The 20,803-nt window shown below is 42.1% G+C and overlaps 1 protein-coding gene across 2 annotated transcripts in view; it reads left to right on the forward strand.

Moving 5' to 3' along the window:
• Positions 1–20,130, forward strand: part of hipk3a (homeodomain interacting protein kinase 3a) — a 32,493-nt gene extending 12,363 nt beyond the window's left edge. The window contains exons 5-18 of one of the 2 annotated variants that reach the window (XM_086301900.1): positions 4,911–5,034; positions 6,940–7,059; positions 7,624–7,710; positions 10,259–10,443; positions 10,594–10,756; positions 11,104–11,230; positions 11,371–11,465; positions 11,662–11,813; positions 12,109–12,270; positions 12,359–12,727; positions 12,893–13,054; positions 13,180–13,454; positions 14,622–14,770; positions 15,857–20,130. In XM_086301900.1, coding sequence (XP_086158026.1) covers positions 4,911–5,034; positions 6,940–7,059; positions 7,624–7,710; positions 10,259–10,443; positions 10,594–10,756; positions 11,104–11,230; positions 11,371–11,465; positions 11,662–11,813; positions 12,109–12,270; positions 12,359–12,727; positions 12,893–13,054; positions 13,180–13,454; positions 14,622–14,770; positions 15,857–16,387 — 2,701 coding nt within the window. In that variant the 3' untranslated portion in view covers positions 16,388–20,130. The remainder of the gene's footprint in view (positions 1–4,910; positions 5,035–6,939; positions 7,060–7,623; positions 7,711–10,258; positions 10,444–10,593; positions 10,757–11,103; positions 11,231–11,370; positions 11,466–11,661; positions 11,814–12,108; positions 12,271–12,358; positions 12,728–12,892; positions 13,055–13,179; positions 13,455–14,621; positions 14,771–15,856) is intronic. The other variant, XM_086301901.1, reaches the window with a different exon arrangement.
• The last annotated feature ends 673 nt before the right edge of the window (positions 20,131–20,803 follow it).

Consider the following 20,803-nt stretch of genomic DNA (forward strand, 5'->3'; position numbering starts at 1 on the left):
TCTATAACACTGATTTCGTGATATGTCAGTTTTTTATCACGTAAAATTGTACACCTGTATTGTATTATATGATATGATAGTACACACACCTAATCTGCGTAGCTGTGTGTCTGTGTGGCAAGCTTATTGATTTTTCTGGGGACTCCAGATGGATTATTTATGCTACTGTGTGGTGAAGCAGCTGTTTGTACAAAAATCTGAAACTGGTGTGTCCAGAGCTACACTTAAACACAATTAAACTGTTACACTATATTTCTAATAAGCTAATAAGATCAGTTTTGTTGTTATGGCTATTGATATTATTATAAACACTGGCTACTGTGTTAGTGTGAATGTTATAATAATCAGCCGCATACAAATGCAGTTTGTGTAGATAATAAACAAAATCTAAGTGAAAATTATTGTGGTGTTTAAATGCTAATGAAGTAAAACAATGATAGTGGTTACATTCTACAAAGCAGTGAAATGTAATCATGTGAACAGGTGAATAAATGTCAGGTAGCTGCCATTGAGACGATATTCAATATATCTGAGGCTGATCTGGATGACTAAATAATATAATTGTCATTTTATTTGTTAGTTGTTCCTCCTTACTAATCCTGTAATGTAGTCTGCCATAAAGTCACCACACCTTTACCATGGCTGATGATATCTGCTTATGTCGAGTACCAGTCAGTCATGTCAACTTATTTGGCTGCAGTTTTGCAGTTTAAAAAACTCCTACAAAATACAAATAAAAACTTGGTGTAGCTAAAGTGAAATGCCTCAAAGCTGCTGTCACTTTGCTCATTTGCTTATTTTACACTGCATTAGCTTTCCCTCTAGCAACCTCTGTGCTGCTGACATTTGGTGTAGTACACAGTGTACTGGATTGGCCACAGATCACCTCATTGTCAGTTTTGTTTGAGCCAACTTTTTTTAGTCCAAGATCTGACCAGCGTCGGGTAATTTCCTCCCCACCAATCCACACATTTGTGCAGAAATTGTGTACATATTGTCACTAGGTAGGATAAAGCAACTGTGTGAGCAGTATGGCCTTAAGTGTGCGTGTGCATGTATCACAAATATGGCCTCGTAGATGCTTGATGGAAGGAGGAAGTAGCAAAAATCTGTTAGCATGTGTTAGTTGTTGTCACAAATGAATGACAGGCATGCATCCATGTTTGTAAAGGTGTGGCCTGAGAACTCATTGAGTCGCCTTCATATTACTTACAAGTTTGTTTGTTTGGGTTTTTTATTTTATTTTTTTACAAATTAGAAGCAAAGATCAGTTAGTCTTAAGGAATTGTTACAAACATTTTGAAAATGCAACAGAAAGCAAAGACATGCTTCAAATGTTGCTGCTCTGGTTGACGTGTTTCCTGCAACATGAAATGCTGCCGTTGTTTGATATGTAATCATGATGAATCAGCTCTGCTTGCAGTTTGTTCAAGCACAGGGTTCACGTGTCCTGTACCAAGTCCCATCACATCAACATCAATTAAACACGTGTCCAGAGAGAGTGAGTGTGTGTGTGTGTGTGTGTGTGTGTGTGTCCATAGTTATTTCTGTTCTCTGAACACCGCAGCAGTGTGTTGCCATACTGTATGCACTGTTTATTCGTGTCGTAGCTGCTGCTTTCTAGTGAGACTAGTTAGTTCTGGAACCTGGTTTGCCTGCCAAACACCTGTGGGTGCGGGAGTGTCAGCTGTGTGTTGTGTGATGAGCTTTTATAGATCTGGAAGGCTGCCGCTATTGCTCTGGGGGGCAACAACAACACATGCATGTGCACATACACACTCCTCTCTTCAGGTTTATTTTTGTGTGTCTCCATCTCTCCCTTGACCATATGCATGTGGACTGTTTATTTTTGCTATAGGCCTGTAATGCACAGCTGAACTGAGTTTTTGCTTGTGTAGTTGGTGGAGAATAGCATCTTGTATCTTCCTTAGATAAAGTGACAAAATGAGTGGTCTTAATACTGACTAAAATTTAAGTGCAGTTGAAGCTTACCAACATGGGCTGTACTGTCTAAACTAGAGAGATTGACTCTTCCGTTTCAAAATGTCAGCCTCGAGGAATCACTTTCAGGTGGAGTGGAGTCTTTCCCATTTACCATACCATTTGAGCATCAACACTTGGGTAGTTTATAATTACTGTAAATCATTACTACTGACTCTAGATTTAATAGCAGCTAAGAATAGACACAGTCACCGAAGACTTTTCAGTTACTTACTGGTACCTTTACAGATGCCCTTTTACCTTCAGGACTGCCTTGATTTTGTTTTTTTTGTTTTTGTTTTGTTTTTTGTGGCATGGTTTGAACAAGCTGTTGTTGGTGACGATTTGTCTGTTGCACATTTATAATGAGAACCTCCTGTTCCGCCACATCCCAAAGGTGCTCTATTGGATTGAGATCTGGTGACTGTGGATGGCATTAGAGTACAGTGAACTCATTGTTATGTTCAAGAAACCAATTTGAACTGTGTGACGTGGCATATTATCCTGCTGGAAGTAGCCATCAGAAGATGGTTATGTTGTTGACATAGTTTCCAACAATACCCAAGTAGACATTTACACATTTGCACATGCTCAGTTGGTACTAAAGGGCCCAAAGTGTGCTAAGAAAATAACCTTCACAGCATTACACCACCACTGGACTGACCTGTTGATACAAAGCAGGATGGCACCACACTCTCATGTTGCTTGTGCAGATGTTGCAGCAAAAATTACGATTTCAGGAGACAAAGCAATGTTTTTGGTGAGTTCATACAAATTGTAGCCCATCTGATTCAACATTTTCACAAGTGATTATTTAAGTTACTGTTGTCTTCCTATCAGCATGAAACCGTCTGGAAGTTTTTCTCTGATTAATAACAAAGCATTTTTCTGGGTCCTTCTCAGACCATTCTCTGTAAAGCTTAGAGATGGCTGTGTTGGGGGAAATCCCAGTAGACCAGCTGTGGGACACTGCTACGTTCAGTGTCACTAAACTCTGCTTTCTTCCCCTTTCTGGTGCTCAGTTTAAACTTGACTGTGTGTACGTGTCCAAATGCATTGAGTTGCTGCCGTGTGATCTGTTCTTGACTTTAAGGAAACAGCAGAAGCACATGGGTGTGATGACAGTTAAAACAAGAACCACTGTTTCCTCTTCCTACATCAGAATAATACACTGGTTGTAATCTCCAGCAGCATTGTCTTATTTTATGACTGCAGTTTCTCAACAAGGGACATTATGTATCTATTTTTATTTGTTGTTTTAATAAGTATGAATCATTTTTTTAATTCATTATTTTAGTAAAGATTTTAAAAGTATTTTATTAGCCTTTCTGTTTGTTTGAAAAATGGTTGGTTTTTGGTTTGTCAGATAAAATCAACCACTTCAAGCATGTTTAGAACAAGGAAACCCACAATCACCGTCTTATTCCCTGCTACAGGACTGTTCTGTAAATGTTTGAGGCCATCTACCCCAAGGCTCTTTTTGGTGTTGCGTAACTGAACTTCTTCCTCCTGAATGAGCAATGGGAAATGGCAAAGTGTAATTTCCTGCAAGCCAAGGAGGGCAGAAAGCCTGGGCTCTGTAAAAATGAACTTGACATATGCGTTTGTGTGTCTACACACAAGCAGACACTCTCACAGACATGTACACACAGTGCGATGACTGATGGCCCCATTTATCACCCAGTAATGCGGTTACATTATCGTCCTGCGTCCAGTTGTTGCTTGGCAACAGTCATTTTCCCTGTGGTCGTCACAGCAGTGGTTGCTGTTTGCAGCAGTGTTTCTCAGCTGCTGTGTCCAGGCCTGATAGAGCATTGTTTTCATCCACCAGCTCAAGAAACTACTGCAAGATTACGAGACCCAGTAAATTGCGCAAGTGGCAAAGTCCATTCTTTGAAAGAGATTTAGTTCTTTTGTTGCCGGAATGAATGCATGTCATATGGATGTAGTATTTGGTTTAAGTTCTTAGAATATCCTGCTGACAACATGGTAATTGGTTCCTTTTTGACAGTCATATGCTAGGCAGCATGGTGGTATTCATAATGTTCCTTATGTATAATACAGAAAGATTCATTGTTGAAACAAAGTTTTTAACCATGTCTTAGTTAAACATGCCAGGGAAAATCGGTGCTTGCTTGGAAGTGGGGGGGTTCGCTGTAAAAAGAAGTTTTCTTCCCACGCACAATGCTAATGGACGCTAATGTTTTTGTCACTTTTTATGGAATCAAACTCAAAGTAAGCTCAGTACTTCCACGCTTTAAACGCTGCACGCTCATACTCCCTCCCGCACTTGATATATGATCCATTGTTGATCTGCACACAGCTGTTGTCACAAACGTCGCACTTGCTAACGTCACTGTCATGAGACATTCTCGCAAAAAATCACGGTTTTAGTTTTAGTTACTGCCCATCTCTGGTCATCAATGATGCTAAAAATGGGTACCAGCCATAAGAGATCTTTTTGCTGAAATACCAGAAAATTGTTCCAAACAAATAACAATTATGCGCCAAGTTCTTACAATAATCTGTTTTTCTTGAATGGTTTTCATGGTTCTGTCTTCCCACATTGCCACAACGGTCTTAGTTTCAGAAAAGTTCATTGTGTTCTAAATGTAACGGTTAATTATGCAACTAAACAGACAAGTCCAGAAGTGCAAGTTTCTCATCCACTAGTCCCTGGGCTGTCTTTAATGCCCTGGGTGTATGCTTGGTGTCTGCTGAGCTGTTTTACCTTTTTGTTCTCATAAACATTCCTGTTCAACCTCTTTTGAGCTCCATCCAACAAAAGCTGCAGCGGTCCCAGCCTTTCCACTCTTGTCAATCCATACTTATTTTGTTGTTCTCTGGGTTGTGTCAGTATGACCTGCTTGTGATTATACTTGGTGAACAACTCCCAGGCGTAACCTTTTCTTTCTCTTTTCTCTCTGCAGGGCTCCAGAGATTATTTTGGGCCTGCCATTTTGTGAGGCCATAGACATGTGGTCGCTGGGATGTGTGATAGCTGAGCTCTTCTTGGGTTGGCCTCTCTACCCTGGAGCGCTGGAGTACGACCAGGTGACTTTCCCCTCCCGCACACACGCACACAAACGCGCGCACACACATGCACACTCTCAAGGACAGAAAGCCTGAAGAGGGAGACCTTTCATAAATGAAGGCGGAATAAGGTGGAGAAAATAAAATTAAACCTCATTTTTGCAGAAAATAAATTTAGTGTGTATAATTCATTCTTGGCTGTGTTTTCCCAGGAGCCTAACGATAGTATTTTTATTACACAGTTAAACCTTCATTTGTTGTTGCTTCCCAATCTCTCTCCTGCTTTATGACTGTGGTCCAACAAATCCTTGATGAAGTCCACCTAATACTAATCTGGACTAAGTGAATCAGGAAATTGTTCCTGGCAGTGTGTGATTATCTTCCCACAGGGTTGGGCGATCTAAACTATACAACAGGGACCCTAAACGGAGTCCCCCGGCAAGGGAGAGGGAGCATGGGAACAGGCCCATAACACATTCACAGACTAGTGCAGGATTATCCTGCATTTGACCATAGTCAACTCATCGAGGTCCAGAATGAAGGCCGTCATGGGTTTAGAAATTTGAAGGGAAAAAAGTGGGACACCGTTGTGTGTTTTGACATGAATTTCAAACATCAAATAATCAAACGTAGTTGTTTTTTTTTTTTGTTTTTTTTAAAGAATCGATTGCTTGGTTTGGCAACCAAGCAATCGATTCTTTAAAATCGTCCCTGCTTTATTGTGTGTTTCTCAGTGTTTTTGGAGGTCCTTGTTCCTCTATAAGAAGCTAATGCTTTGAACTGTCATCAGTCAGAGAGTAGCTGATAGTCATCCGCTGAGCTTTGACAGCTCTGTATCACAAGGCCATGCCAGGACACACACTCACGCGTGCACATCGAGTCCCGAAAAGCATGCTGTCCTATGCCAAGGCTCACTGCAGTTCCACTCTACACAGCAAAATGTATTTATAAACATAAGCCTGATGGTAGACAAGTGCGCACACTCACACGTGCACACATAACACACACTTGTGCACACATAGACAGTGTGGTTGGCGTTCAGTGCACCATCAGCAGGTTCTCAGTCCAGTGCTCTCTGGCAAGTCGGTGTATTTGTTCTAGGCCGTAGACATGACATGTACACACATACACACTGTAAAATTGTTACTGTAGGATTTGTGTTTTTCATGGAATTTCTGGAGTATCGTAGTATTTAAGATGTTTAATCAAGCCTGGGGGGTCAGCTCAACCAATCTTGGTAAAAGACATCCTACATCTGGGCACGATGGTTTACTTTTGTGTTATCACACTGCGAAGGTAATCCCACCTTCATTGGCATTTTAAAATGTCTCACAAATTAGTAAAATTAAGCATGGGCTGATAAATAGAAATGGATTTTCATGCTCATTAAATAAACATCAGATAGAGGCCTACACATCCCAATAAAAACATTGTGAAATTACATGATTCAGCTGTGTTAAACTTTGTGATTTCTTGCAGTCAACTACAAAAAGTTTGGACTTGTTAGTTAGAGGGCGAAAGGGTAAAAGGTGGCCATCCTTTCTTACACATGGACTGAGAACATATGAATCTGTCACTTAACATTTGAGCCTTTGATTACATTTTGTGGGTGAAGATTGTTATTAATAAAATGGTTTCTCCAACATGCACTATGGGATACATGTTGGAGAAAGTGTTTCAGTCTACCTTATGTTCTTTTTAAAGAATAGTCATATACATATTTACACAAGCAGACTGCATCAGCTGATTTAAACTAATATAGAAACTGGGTAAAATTCATTACATTCGTGATGCTCATGTTGGTGTGGTTTTATGCAGTGATTATGTAAGTTGTTGTGACTGATTGTGACTTTCCTGTTATTTTCTTCCTCTTCCTTCCTCTGCCTCTTCCTCACTGCGTCCTGTCTGCTTTCTTTCACCGCTCAGATCCGGTACATCTCTCAGACTCAAGGCCTGCCTCCCGAGCAGCTGCTCAACAAGGGGACCAAGACCTCTCGTTTCTTCTCCAAAGAATCAGATTCTCCCTATGCATCGTGGAGACTAAAAGTATGTGCATTCAGATCCTACAAAAATAGACACATATATGACACAAACACAATGTCTGCCTCTTCCTGCCAACTACACATCATTAAAAGTCAGTAATTGTTTATTAAAATTTTAGAAAAAAGTCAAGTGAAAGATCCTTGCAGTCATGGAAAAATAAGAAGTGGCAGTACATTCCCAATAGGAAACAGCTGCATGATCTTTTCCAAACAGAACAAAGCCGGCAAACCCGGAGGAAAGCCGAAGGAAATGTGAAACTGTGTTTAGACTACCTGCTGAGCTGACTTTAAATACAGTTTAAATGAATGTAAGCCGAGTGTTTATCTGTACGTGTACTTTCCAGCAAAACTCAGTTGGAACAAGTTGCGCGTCCAGATTTGCATGCTGACGTGTATAGTTTGCTCTCCCTGCTATGTAATACTCTAACCTTTCATCCCTCATCTCTGAAACAAATCCAGTAATAATTTCCAAAACACAGAGATGCAAACCCCTGCTTATACAAAAGTCTTAACATATTACATTTATGTGTCTGAAATATTTATCTTCATGTTCCTGTTCATCCTCCAGACAACAGAGGAGCATGAGAAAGAGACAGGACTTAAATCCAAAGAGGCCAGAAAGTACATCTTCAGCTGTCTGGATGACATAGCCCACGTGAGTCTTTATAAACCAAATCACTTGCATCAAATCAAACCACACCAGACTAGGGATGGGTACCGGTGTCCGGTGCCATCAACGGTAGTAACCAGACCGAAAAGCAGCGCACATTTCGGTGCTTTATTTCGATGCTTTTTTTTCCTGAGCTGTGATACACTTTAGATTCTAGCCAATCATTTTACGTTTCCGAGGATAGTAGGCGGGGCCAGGTACGTACGTTCTGTTAGAGCAGAGCTACAGATTAAAAATGCCCAAGGCGAAGCGGTCAAAAGTCTGGCTGTACTTCATAGCAAAATATGCAAACTCAGCAGCAACAAGTGCTTTAAGCTGATACTGTGATACTGTCAAAGGAGGTAACACCTCGAATCCAATGAAACACCTGGCGACGCATAGCGTTTTTTTTAAAAGCCCAGAAATGCGCCGTATTTGATAGCTTGCTGCGAGACCTCACACCGAGCACATCTACTGCGGGTGGGTTGCCTGTTATGTAGAGCTGGGCGATATGAGATTTTTTCATATCACGATATGTTTTTTTTTTCATTTCAGGCGATAACAATATATATCACGATATAAGCCAAATAACTATATTTGTAAGATTTAAATGTGCCGTTGCTCACAAGTAAAATGTGAAATAATCAGCAGCTTGTTTTTATTTAAATATTTATTTCCCATAATAAGTTCAACAGGGTAGATGTACTTAAGGAACATGAGACTTTTTCAGATAAATAAAGGCAAATATTGCAAACTACACAAAAGGCAGCCACTAAAGCGTTTAAGTTTCAAAATAGAACAAACGAAACAGACTAAATTGTCAATTCCACTTAGAAACAAAATATTAATTCTAAAAATAAATCTTAGTTTGTTTTACAGAAGAACAGACAAAACTGACTAACTTTTGTCAATATCAAATAAACTGAGAACTAAAAGGAAATTCTCCATCTCTCCTTGTTGTATAGCTTAGCTTTTCAAACAGTTTTAACAGTTACTTTAGTCTGACAAAAGCCGAATGACGAATTAGCGCTTCCAGTCAGAGACCGAGGCTACGTCCACACGTACACGGGTATTTTTGAAAACGGAGATTTTCCGTTTTCGTTTTAAAAAATAATCCCGTACACACATAAAGGCAGAAATGAAGGAAAACGCTGCTATGAACATGCCAAAGCAGCAGGTGGCGCTAGATTCCTAACCGTGCAGAAATATTGGCCAATCAGAAGTCTAGAAGCCTCGGCGGGAAAAAGTAAACAAAGCTGGGGCATAGAAGCAGAACCGAGTCGTATGTGTGGAGGGACAGTAACTGTGTGTATATGTAAGCATTTAAACACTGCAGAGAGTAGAATTAACAGTATTGTAGAAATTCATTTCACCGAAACAATAACGTGGCGCACAGTGTGACGCATGCACCAGTTTATTGTATTTCCAGACTTGCTTTCGGCACAATTTACAGTGCACGCTACTCTGTTTTTTGTCAGACTTGAAATAGCCGAAATACCTTCACACTACGGAACTTCTATGGCTCTTCCGTTCGACAATCTCTCCGGCATTGGAACCATCATCTGTTTTCTCTTCGGTCACGCTCGGTTGATTTTTCTAGTCGGCACACTCATTTCCTCCATTACGCGCTGGCTCCATTACCCGCTGGCTGCTTCCCAAACAAACACACGTGCGGCTTGGCACTTGTGCTGTACGTAACAAGTCACGCGACGTGACGCTGCGGCTGTGATTGGTTCGGCTCTGCGCTACTTAATTTGGATTGGCTGACCTTTTTTTTTTTTTTTTTTTTTTTTAAGAGGACAAGAGCGGTGAGGTCTATCGCGATAGCTTAATTTCTCTATCGAGTAAAAGTTATATCGCGATACATATCGTTATCGTTCTATCGCCCAGCTCTACTGTTATGCAACATCCCCCAAAAACACGAAGAGGAGAGTCCTGGCCCCTAGCCCTGCCAGTGTAGCAGAAATGATGAGGATGATGGTGGCAGCAGCCGTTCTTCTCTGCGTGAGTAGCTAATTTACGTTGAGTAGGCTAACCACGTTATTACATTAATGCATGTAAGGTGAACTAGCAAACACCGTCGTAGCTACATGCGGCTGTCTTCTTGTTTGATGGCAGATACTCCCTTCACCCTGGCTAAAAAGGCTAAAATGACCAAAGAAAAAGTGGAAAACAGTTAAACATGAGAGGTTTAGGACAAAGTTTGTGTTTTTTCCATTGTTTAACCACTGCTTCCAGCCAAGAGTGATACCATATATGCCCCATAGCTGCAGAAAAGGCTAACATTGTTATATTTTTACAAAAAACAGCTGAACATGAGAGGTTTTTGGACCAATTTTGTGTTCTCCATTCTTTAAGCACCGGTTTGAGCACCGTTTGAGCACCGGCACCGTTTCAAAAGTACCGATTTGGCACCGGTATCGGATAAAACCTAAACGATACCCATCCCTACACCAGACACAAATAAAACACCTTACAATACAATACAAGTCTTACCTTCACAAAATATATATTTAAACCTAAGTTTGTGGCTGTGACTTGCTCTGTCAATTAGGTGAACTTGGTGCTGAGTCCTGATAACGCTGACATGCAAGCAGAGAAGGCAGACAGGCGGGAGTTTGTGTCTCTGCTTAAGAGCATGCTTTTGGTCGATGCCGAAGACAGGACTGTTCCCACCAGTGTCCTCAGTCACCCCTTCCTCACTATGACTCATCTTCTGGACTACCCTCACAGCAACCAGTAAGACTACGACAGCTCACAAGATGTGTTGATTTTCACATTCCTGTGTGCTTCCTTTCTCCTGTCTAACTTAGAGCACACTGGCATGGTAAAAATACAGTATGTACTCGTGAACCACAAACGTACAGCTTCCCTTGTCACCCTTACCAGTGTGCAGTCATCTTTCCGCATCATGGACATGTGCCACACTCGGTCCAGCAATGCAGTTTTTGACGCTCTCAACCAGAACACCATTCATTTCTCAAGGCCACCTCTAGCTCCCACTGCCTCCTCTGGCCTCCTGGGCTACAGCAACATACCAATCCACACTCAGGTGAGAATGTGCTAGGAATAGGTTTAGTCTGTCATTCAGCACAGCAAGTGCATAAATGCCTCTAAACATGTACAATTAATTAACATATTGTTTCTGTTGGCATATTCTTTAATGTTGACCTGAAGTTGCTGTAATGCATCACTGTAGTAAACTGGATTAAATATTTCTGTCACATTGACTTCACTGGCACCGCTGTCGTTATCTTCTTTTCATGGCTAACCTTTGTTGTGTCTCTTTGTCACCGCTCCTTTTCATTTCCTCTCTTCTCCTCTACCTTCTCACCTGATTTCTGTCTATCACTCACTGCTCTCTGCTCTGCCGTTGCCTCTGTGTACACGTACCTGAAGCAGGCTATCACCCAGTCGGCTCCATCAGTGTTGCATCCGGGGATAGCTCTGACAACCGGAAATGGTCAGTTTGGGTGCAGTGACTCATTCCCACCTGCCCTCCTTCTTTGTCCTCCAACCATGCAAGGTATATCGACTGTTCATAGCTTCTTTTGGCAGTTACACAACATTCATTTTATATTTTCTAAGAAGTAACTTTACCCAAATGGCATAAAATTTAGTTATTGTGTAACAGTTTAATTTAATTAAAATTTTCTGTTTTTTAAGGCAACCTTAATCAGCCAGCAGGTTATTCTGTCCCCATGGCAACTCAGGCACCTCCTATACAACCCTTACCTGTGAGGCCTGGTGTAATAGCTCAGGTAAGCTCTGTACATGCAACAATAAGTTGAACTGTTAAAGAAGCAGTGGCAGACACACCCTGAGTAACTCTCAGCTCCCGTCGCCCTACTGCTGATGCGTCACTGAGTAGAAGTTCCTCAAAAACCACTTCTGACGCCAATGGAGATCAAAAGAAGATTACATAACATCTATGATTTGACTCCTTTGTCTCTGTAGCAGGCCTGGTCTAACCGGGGGCAGCAGCTCCTTGTCCCAGCAGCCTGGCAGCAGATGACTCCAGTAGGGCCTCCTCCCTCTCACCCACCACCACCACCATCCTCCCTAACCAAGGACACCACAGCTGGACCTCAGCGAATCAGCGACTGGGGGTGAGTCACAAAGACTTAAAGTCTGGGGAAAGTCCCTGCTTGCAAGACTTGCACTGGTCAACATTTTTCTGTCAAATTCTTTATTGGCATGTGTGCAAAAATGATAAGATTCATTTTGGGAATTACCAAATTATGTGCAAAGCAGGGTTGAAATATCATTACTGGAGTTCTTGTCATGAGTTGTAACTGTTTTTCTTATCATGTCACAGCATGTTTTCTATTCTCTTTATGCTTTTACCCGAAATATGGAGCTTCATGTTTCTCTTTCACCCTTTACTCTTAAAATCTGTAACAGGAAAGTGCGTCCACACAACAGCCACTATAACGCAGTGATCAAACAACCTCTTCTGACTAATCAGATGCCAGCGCTCTCGGCCCATCAGCCGATCAACATTGGCATAGCTCACGTTGTGTGGCCACAGCCAACCAATAAAAGGAATAGGCGCAGTCACAACAGGTTGGCTTCTGCTCCTTGTGCACGTCTTTGGATTTTAGATTCTCTGTCACTGATATATTAAACATTTATGAAATAATTCTGTTTAAAGGAACCTGTCTCACTCCAGCAACGTCCACATCACTGGATGTCGGACCCCCAAAATGGCTGATGCTGTTGAACAGGCAGTGGCAGGAAGGGAGCAGCCTCAAAGGCAGGTGCCTTTAGTGGAAACCAGGCAACCAGAAGTTCAAAACACAGATGAGGACGATGATGATGCAGAGGAGGAAGTGAGCTGCTTCAAAGAGGTGGCGACGAACGCTAATAGAGAGTCGGACTTGCTCAGGCAGCGAGATGTAGCGGTTCTGATGGCCGGCACTGACGGGAGCCCCACGCCCAGCGTTATCAGCATCCACAGTGATCTGACAGATGCAGAGGATGAGGGTGGGGAGGAACAACCACTGAGGTGCCGTCTGAATGAGTGAGTATAATCAGGAAAATTAACTCGTTCAAGCTCACCCTGCTTATGAGGGAAAACATGTCAGCTTCACGTACAACATTCTGTGAAAGTCCCTGCATTATACAAGAGACTACCTCTAAATTCGGCTGTTTCAGACTAAAAAAAAATCTAAAAACGTCTCCTCAGGTGCAAAGAGAAGTGTGTGTGTGAGGCTTGCGGAAACACCAGTTTGTCTATGGAGAGAGTGTGCTCACTGAGCAGCCCCGACAGCAGCCTCAGCACCAGTTCGTTTGCCTCCAACTCTCTTCAGTCCAGCCCTTCAGTCTCACCATGCAAGAGAGCCAACAGGTAGCAGTTTACATCCTTCAGTAACTAAAAAAAAAAGTTGCTCAACAGAAAAACACTGAAAACACTTTTAAGTAGCGGTTGCTTGAATCTTCTTTATGTTTGTTTGTCCCTCCCCTCCCGTTCAGCATGTCTGAGGATGATGGTCACGAGAGCGGCTGTGACACAGTGGAAGGCTCCCCCTCATCCGACACGTCGACTTCCCCTCGCGGCAACAGTTCCTATCGTTACCTTGACAACAGTAACCACAACAACCACCCGTCTTTGGCTGCCGTAGTAGCGCCACTACCTTCGCCTACTGTGCAGGGCAGGAGCCCACGTGGCATCAGGACAATGGTAGTTCCACCAATGAGAGTGCAGAATAACAACACTCAGGGGATAGAGGAGCGTGTCCAGAGAAACGGTCAGTGAAATCTGATTCTTCAATGCAAAGTTTGTCTATGTGTATAATTATAATCTGAGGTTGTTTTTGTTTTATTGTATCTTTTTGTTTGCTTTTTGTTACACGTACAGAGAGCTTTGCGCTGTTTTTGTTTTTCTTTAAAAAGTGTATAAAAGTGGAGTTTTTAAACAACCCACCTGAAATAGTGGTGGGGGTGGTCATGTTTTTGGCCCAGTTGTGTGGTCTGTCACCTGTGCTTTGGTGGTGTTTGCTTTACAGGTCATTTGGAAGCAGTAGGGGCTTACCGCCCCCTAGTGGGTCATAGAGGCTTTAACAGGTGATCAAGAGACAACAGCAGAAGACTTTCTTCTAGTCTAAGACCTCAAAAGATGCATCCATTGTAGGCAATGCTAACATTGCCTCTGTTATGGCTTTCCCTCCGTTTGAGTTGAAACGTTCCTCAAAAGTTTTTCTTCTTTAAATCTGCATAGTCTTCCATCAGTGATCCACATTGTATTACAGTAGTTTCTAAAGGTTTACATAAAGACAGGACAGGATACTCTGTTGGATCCTACGTACGGAGGGGGAAAGGAGGATGCATTTGGTTTGGTACTGGACCAGAGCTTGAGTTTTTGCCGTTGGTTCTTGCTGTGCAGCAAAAGTTATCCTAAGACACTGACATGAGATCAGTTTCTATACCCAGAATATAATTTGGTATTATAAATGTGTTAATTGTGCAGTGAGTTTAAAACTGATACAGATCAGAGTCTGAGGATCAACTTTGCTCAGATGCCATTTTCTGAGTGTCCATTTTCCCCTTTGCCTGATTTTATGGATTTTCTTATCTGTTTAATGGTTCTGTGTTGTATGTGAAGATTCCCAGCTGTTTACATATATTCAGGAGTAAGGCTTTTTTTTTCTTTTTTCTTTTGTTTGTTTTTTAACATTTTGAGTCATGACAGGTTAAAATATGTCATGTTAACTTAAATTAGTAATGGTCACATTTTGAGATGCCAAAAGTTTCATGTTCTTTAAACAGAGTAAACCTACTGTCACTCTGGTGTGCATTCTTGTTTGAAGTCATTGTGGTTGTTGCTGTTACTTTTTAGTCACACAGACTAAACCTGGAGTCTATTTTTGGTTTTGTATATGCTTTTGTTTGAATAATGTGTCTTCTGTCTCTTCCAGTCTTAGAGTCCTGGTCCCGGTCCAAAGGGCGATGCAGCTTCGTAGGACAACAGAGCACTCCCTCCTCCATCCCCCTCCTCCCATCTGCCCCCCTGCTGTCCCGACAGCAAAAGGTGACTGGGCAGCAGCACCCTCTGGGCTTTGGACAGGTCAGTTTGTGTCCTTTCTCTTGTTAATATATAGGCCGTTAACAGGTTTGAACTAAGGTTTGCTTCTACTTAGAGGAGATCATTCCAGGAGGACTCTGTGTTTCCCACACTCTGTATGTGGTACTGTGTGTTTGTCTATGAGGCTGACTGTAACAACAGTGAACAGCTGGAAGGGAAAACCAGGGATCAGGACTAACTTGTAAGAAGCCAGTGAACTTTCAAAGTAATAGTGAGGCAGATTTTAATCGACTACTAAGTCAATTGTAAATTTCATTTTTCTTCCCGATTGGAATTGAGTGCATGTTACAAAGTTAAACAACCCACCCCAAGGATTAATGGCATATACTGATTCTGATATTGTCAGCTTGTGCAGTCAGCTGTATGTTTATACTCAAGAATCTGTCTTTTATGCTGCCACTGTTTACCAGGAAACTGCTGTTTCTGAGTGGCGGTAACATAATCTGCATCTCTGAAGCTTGCGCGCGTGTGTGTGTGTGTGTGGTCGCGTACTGGCAAAAACTTGAAAGTTTCTGCTTTCAGCCAAGAAATGGTTCACAGCATAGATTACATGGAAAGACAATGTGCAGTTTATACACTTTGTCTGCGATGGATTACTTACAGAGGTGCTGAAAGTTTTTGTTTCCCTTTTCTGAGCTCTTCTAATCTCTGTTCATGAAATGACTTAACCAGTGGCTTAGGACCAGCAAAAAAAACTTGTTGAGCCAGTTGACTGGCTGCTGGTGCGTTCAGGCCAGTAATGGTTTCCAACATGTCCAGATATCACCCAGAGTTCACCTGTGAATCAAAAAGCTAAATCAGTAATCTCTAATATTGTTTTTTGTTGCTGCCAGTTGAAAGTAAAACAAGAGTTTGTTGTTTGTTTTTTTTTTAGTGGAGTGGAAAACTCAGCAGCGTTAGGCTGTGTATCTATGAGCTCATGTTCACAGCAACAGACACGAGTAATGTCAGTGTTCTGGTCTTACTCTGAGAGAGAAGAGCATGCGCATATATCAGAGGTCTCAGACTGCTCCTGTGTGAGTTGCGCCTGGTGTTAAATGAGTCTTCTTTGTCTGTCCTCTCCCTCAGGTGCAGCCGTACGCTTCAAACCAGAGCAGCAAAGAATGGAACGGCAACTATGGGCCTCTGCGGCCGCACGCCTACATTCCCCCTACTGTCCACACGCACACCTTCAGCCCCACACACACCTCAGCCGCCCCCCACACTCTGCTGTCCTACCCTCCCAGCGGCCCACTCACCACCGCCCACCATCCCCACCCCATCCTGCCTTCTCGCCCACCTCCTCCCCCTCTCCTCCAGCATGGCTACGGTCTTTCCCACCCCCAAGGAGGCGCTATAGTTCACCAGGTGACCCTGAGCATCAGCGCCCACCCTCACCACCCTGGACACCCCGCTCCCCACCCTCACAGGCTCCTCCCTTCCCCAACCATCCACCCGCACCACCAGCCTGGATACGCCGCCCACCCCCACCAGTTCAAGCCTCCCTTCCCTCCTCCACCGCCCCCTCCTCACCCTTACATGGCCTCCCCAGCCGCCTACACAGGCTTCCCTCTGAGCCCCACCAAGCTCAGCCACCACCCCCAGTTCTCTTATATCTGAGGAGCAGGGCGGGGCCACAGCAGTACCTTCTGGTCAGGAAGGGCCACGGGAAGTGGACAGGGGCATCAACCTGGGCCGGGAGAGCTAGCAGCAGAGCACAAAATGGACGCATGTAATGATGAAGATGAGCAAGAAGAAGATGGGAAGATGGAAAACAACGTATCATAGCGGACAGAGTAAGAAAAAAAGTAACAATGCCGAAGATGACGTTAAAGTTCGGAGGACAAAGAAATTCCCAGCCTGTAATCCCGATTCATTGATTATGTTTTGATTGTCGGAGCATCTTGAGCTCTGAAAGACTCTCCGTGAAATCGACTAACAGAAGTAATAATAGATTAGAACCGCAAAGCTTTAAAGAGAGCGCAACGGGAGTGAATGAATTCATATGACAATAAGGAAATTTTAATTAAGAATGTGTCCTTTGCATGTTACCTCCCATCAGTGGTTGTTTTTCAGAGAGTATGATCTAATTCACGGCTGGAAATCAGTAGTTGTTGCTGTCAGGCGGCCCAGCCTCTCTCCCCCTTTATCCTTATTGCCTTGTAGCATGTACAAGCCGGTCAGATTGTGTTTGTTAAGCCATCCCAGTGTGTATCGACGACCGCTGATAGCCCCCCACCCCCTCTTTGTTTCGGGCAGACTGTACTGCTGCCCTCTCTTAGTGCCTTAAAACGAGTGTCTCTGACGTTACTTCAGGAGCTTATACAGTAGATTGTACATTTAAATAGTCTTGCAGCACTTAACCTACAGAGTTTAAATAAGATGGGCTTATTGGATACATATGAGGTTAATCCTTGTTTTCATGTTATAATATTGGCAAACGTTGGACTTGGGTGTGCTTTCTAAGTCAGAGTATGGATTTCTTTTAGCTAGAGGCTGCACACATAGGGCTTTGACTGAATGAGCTTTTTATGTACATAAAGAGTGATTTGATATTTTGATAATCGTTTTCTATTCACTATAATACTTAATTCACAACAGTATTGTCACTGTTTACTGTAACTGCAATACAATCTAGATAGACTCTGGGTTGCTGTGTTTTTATTATTTGGCATTTAGGCTAGACTTGCATTAATGCATTTTACGTTCTAGATTTTGGGAGTGGCATAGACTTTAAAAAAACATGAATTTTTATGTTTTTACTTTAAACTGCTTTTCAGTGTTTGAAATAACCTATCAACTTACAGTATCAGTGCTGGGCTATCGAGTATTAGAGTTATAATCGTTTGAAATTATTCATGTGAGGCAAACCTTTTTTTTTTTTTTTTTTTGGTCCATGTATTGAAGCCTGTTGTCAGTTTTGATACATTCCTTCAGGGTGGATGCATAGCCTTGATTTGTGTGTTTCTAGTGTTTTTCAACTTTCTTTTCCCCCCACCGTGTAGTAGAGCTGTGTCTTTACCCGTCATATCAGCTGGTATTTTACTCCAATCCGCACCAAAGACTGTCTGTTTTTAATAATTACTGAAGCATGGTCGACGATATTTCTCTCTTTTTCACTTCCAGCATACTTGTTGCGGTTGTCAACATTGGAATATATTGTGAGATCTCTATTTTGAGTGTTTTGGTTGAGGTTTTATTATTATTATTATTATTTTCTGAGCTGTGTTTGGCAAATTGTTTTTTGGAATGTATTAGATAATAAGCTGCTATGTACTGATTATCTGCCACTTCGTAGCTGTGAATTTCGAGGATTAATCTCATTCTAGCCTGCATTCTCGTTCCTATATTGTAGTTCTGACAGCTAGATACAATAGAAGTGGGGGGTTTATTTTGATCCTAGAGTATATTGAATGCTACTCTATATGATAGTGCCTCTGTATATTGGCTTTGTTGTTTTGAAGTGATTGTAAACTGCTGTAATGGAAGTTATGAGTTTTCCTTTTCTCCCCCCCCCCCCCCCCCTTTTTTTTTTTTTTTTTTAAATTCAGTGCTTTTTGGTGTGTGTGTGTGTGTGTGTGTGTGTGTGTGTGTGTGTGTGTGTGTGTGTGTGTGTGTATGTATTTAGCATCAGTATTTCAAACGTAGGCTGGATTCACTCTTTGATTCTGTGTGCTGTTGACGTATTATCGTTTTCTTCTTATTTGCGTTATCGGACTGTATTCGCAATTCTTCGTACTGTACAACTAGTGCCTTTCTTCATACAAGTGGCTGAGAGATGATGTCTCGCATCAATATCAAAGCAGTCACGCGTTAAGATTAGTTTTCTTTCTAACGGGATCAGATCCTGTTTTCACAAAAAAAGAAGAAGAAAAAAATCCAAAGTTTGTTTGTTAGACCGACATGACGTCTAAAAACAATCTCTCTTTTCACAGAATCCTAAGAAGGTTCAAGTCAGGGAATGTTTCATCGTGCTCACCGTACTTGTGCAGTACTCCAGAACATAGGGCCTGAACATACACAAATGCAAAGCTTTACTCTCAAACAGTGAATGTATTTGTGGAACTCGACATCTGTTTGTGGTTTTCAAATGTTGTTGCGTTTCTGTTGGCTGCACAGCTTCTTTTTTTTTTTCTTGCTTTTTTTTGTGATTGGGATGTTGATATGCAGCTATTACCATAGGCAGACATCATGTGTTTCAGTCAGGGGCTCCTTCAAAAGGCTTTATCTATCAATTAATATTCAAAGGTTTAGCTCCAAAGTTATCCCACCCTGATCTGCTTATTGTATTACATCATATGGGTTTTTGCTATGTTGCTTAATTAATGGGTGTATCCTGTTTGGTTTTTTTGTCTACTATTCTACCGCGTTGATGAATTTTAAGTGATGCGCGATGGTGCGCAGTTTGGCTTGGAGTGCAACTGCACCGTAACATGTACTCCACTCCAAGGAAAATCAGTTTTTAAATCCTGCGGCGTGCAGCCCCTGTGTGTATTCTTTGTCAGCCACGCACAGGTGATGAGATGTACCAAATTCAGCAACATCGCACGCCACAACCCCCCCCTCTCCATTTGAGGTTAACAATCTCAAAGGCACTAGAGGGGTTGCACAGCCCAGGATCCAAAAGCACTTGGTGCTCAGCATCCTCGAGCAGGCCTGAGGACTGCTCGGACACCAATAAAACACAAGGGGAAAGCTGAAATTTCTGTGACAGAGTTCCTCCTATAGGCATTGTAACTAACGAGTCCCTCTTATAAAAAACAAAACCAAAAAAGCAATAATCCAAAAATGGCTCCACTCTTAACACTAAAATTTGGACCCCCAGGCCTGCCATTATTGGCGCTATATCAAAGCTACCAAACATCCTCTCAATGTCTCATATGGAGTGAAAAATAAGCAGTGTGAACACATGAATTTTTGTATGGCACCTATGAAATTATCGGGTAAACATTTGTTGTACTTGGACACAATTATGTAGACATGCTTGCTAAATTGAATCTGTTACTGTTCTAAATGTGTAGATTTGTGTGGCTTTGATTTTTCATTTTGGTTTTATTTTTTATCTTAAATGCTACACTTGTGTGACATGTAGCAACTGCACTGTGCAATATACATCAATTTGAGGACTGGGGAAATGATAATTGTTTGGTTGTAATTATGTGTGTCTTACCAGTTTGCAGTCGTTTTCCTGCCCCTCGCCCCTCCTCTAGTTCTCAGTGAGTTTCAGTGTGACCAAGCCGTATATACTTTGTCACAAAAAGCGGGTTCCTTCTTGGTGACTCTTATTGGTGAGTGTCAAATTATGAAATGGTGGTGTACCATGTCAAGATTCACTTGGAATTAAAAAAAGATCTTTTGCTTCAGTCTGTGTCTGCCTCTGATTGTACACTGATGATTCGTGAAAGTTTATTTAAAGGGATTAAAACACGAAATGTGTTTGTTGGGATCATATTAAAGTGGACCCATTGTGTTCATTTCTAGTTCCATATTTTTATCCCTGAACTGTACTACAAAGGCTTGGCCTGACTGACAATATTCCTCATTTCTCCTATACTGGCCTTTGTGCTCCCTCTTGGCTCATCCAGTGTCTGAAATCAGTGCAGAGCAATACTGCAGCATTGATCCAATACCAATTCAACACAGGGCCAGTATTTCCAGTGCTGATTCTGATACTTTACACCGATTATGTAGGGGAGAGCAGTGTGTTGTGATTTATCAGATCATCATTAGTTTGCAAATTCTGAACACATTTGATTAAATCACAGATTTTCATGTATCTTAAAAATGGGTATTTTGGAGACAGGGATGCAAATGGGGCAGACCCAGGACACGCTGGAGAGATTATATCTCTCGGCTGGCCTGTGAACGTCTTGGTGTTCCCGCAGACAAGCTGGAGGAGGTGCCTGGGGATAGGGAGGCCTGGGCTTCTCTGCTTAGATCTCTCCCCCGCGACCCAGCTCTGGATAAGTGGAAGAAGATGGATAGTTGGACTGTAAATGTGCCTCTCTCTAGTGAAAGTAATCAAAGTACTGATCC

The sequence above is a fragment of the Aulonocara sp. 'chitande type north' Nkhata Bay genome, linkage group LG7, assembly GCF_057382095.1.
Source record: "Aulonocara sp. 'chitande type north' Nkhata Bay isolate Kocher_YH1m ecotype deep benthic linkage group LG7, A_spYH_male_GT1.1, whole genome shotgun sequence".
NCBI lineage: Eukaryota > Metazoa > Chordata > Actinopteri > Cichliformes > Cichlidae > Aulonocara > Aulonocara sp. 'chitande type north' Nkhata Bay.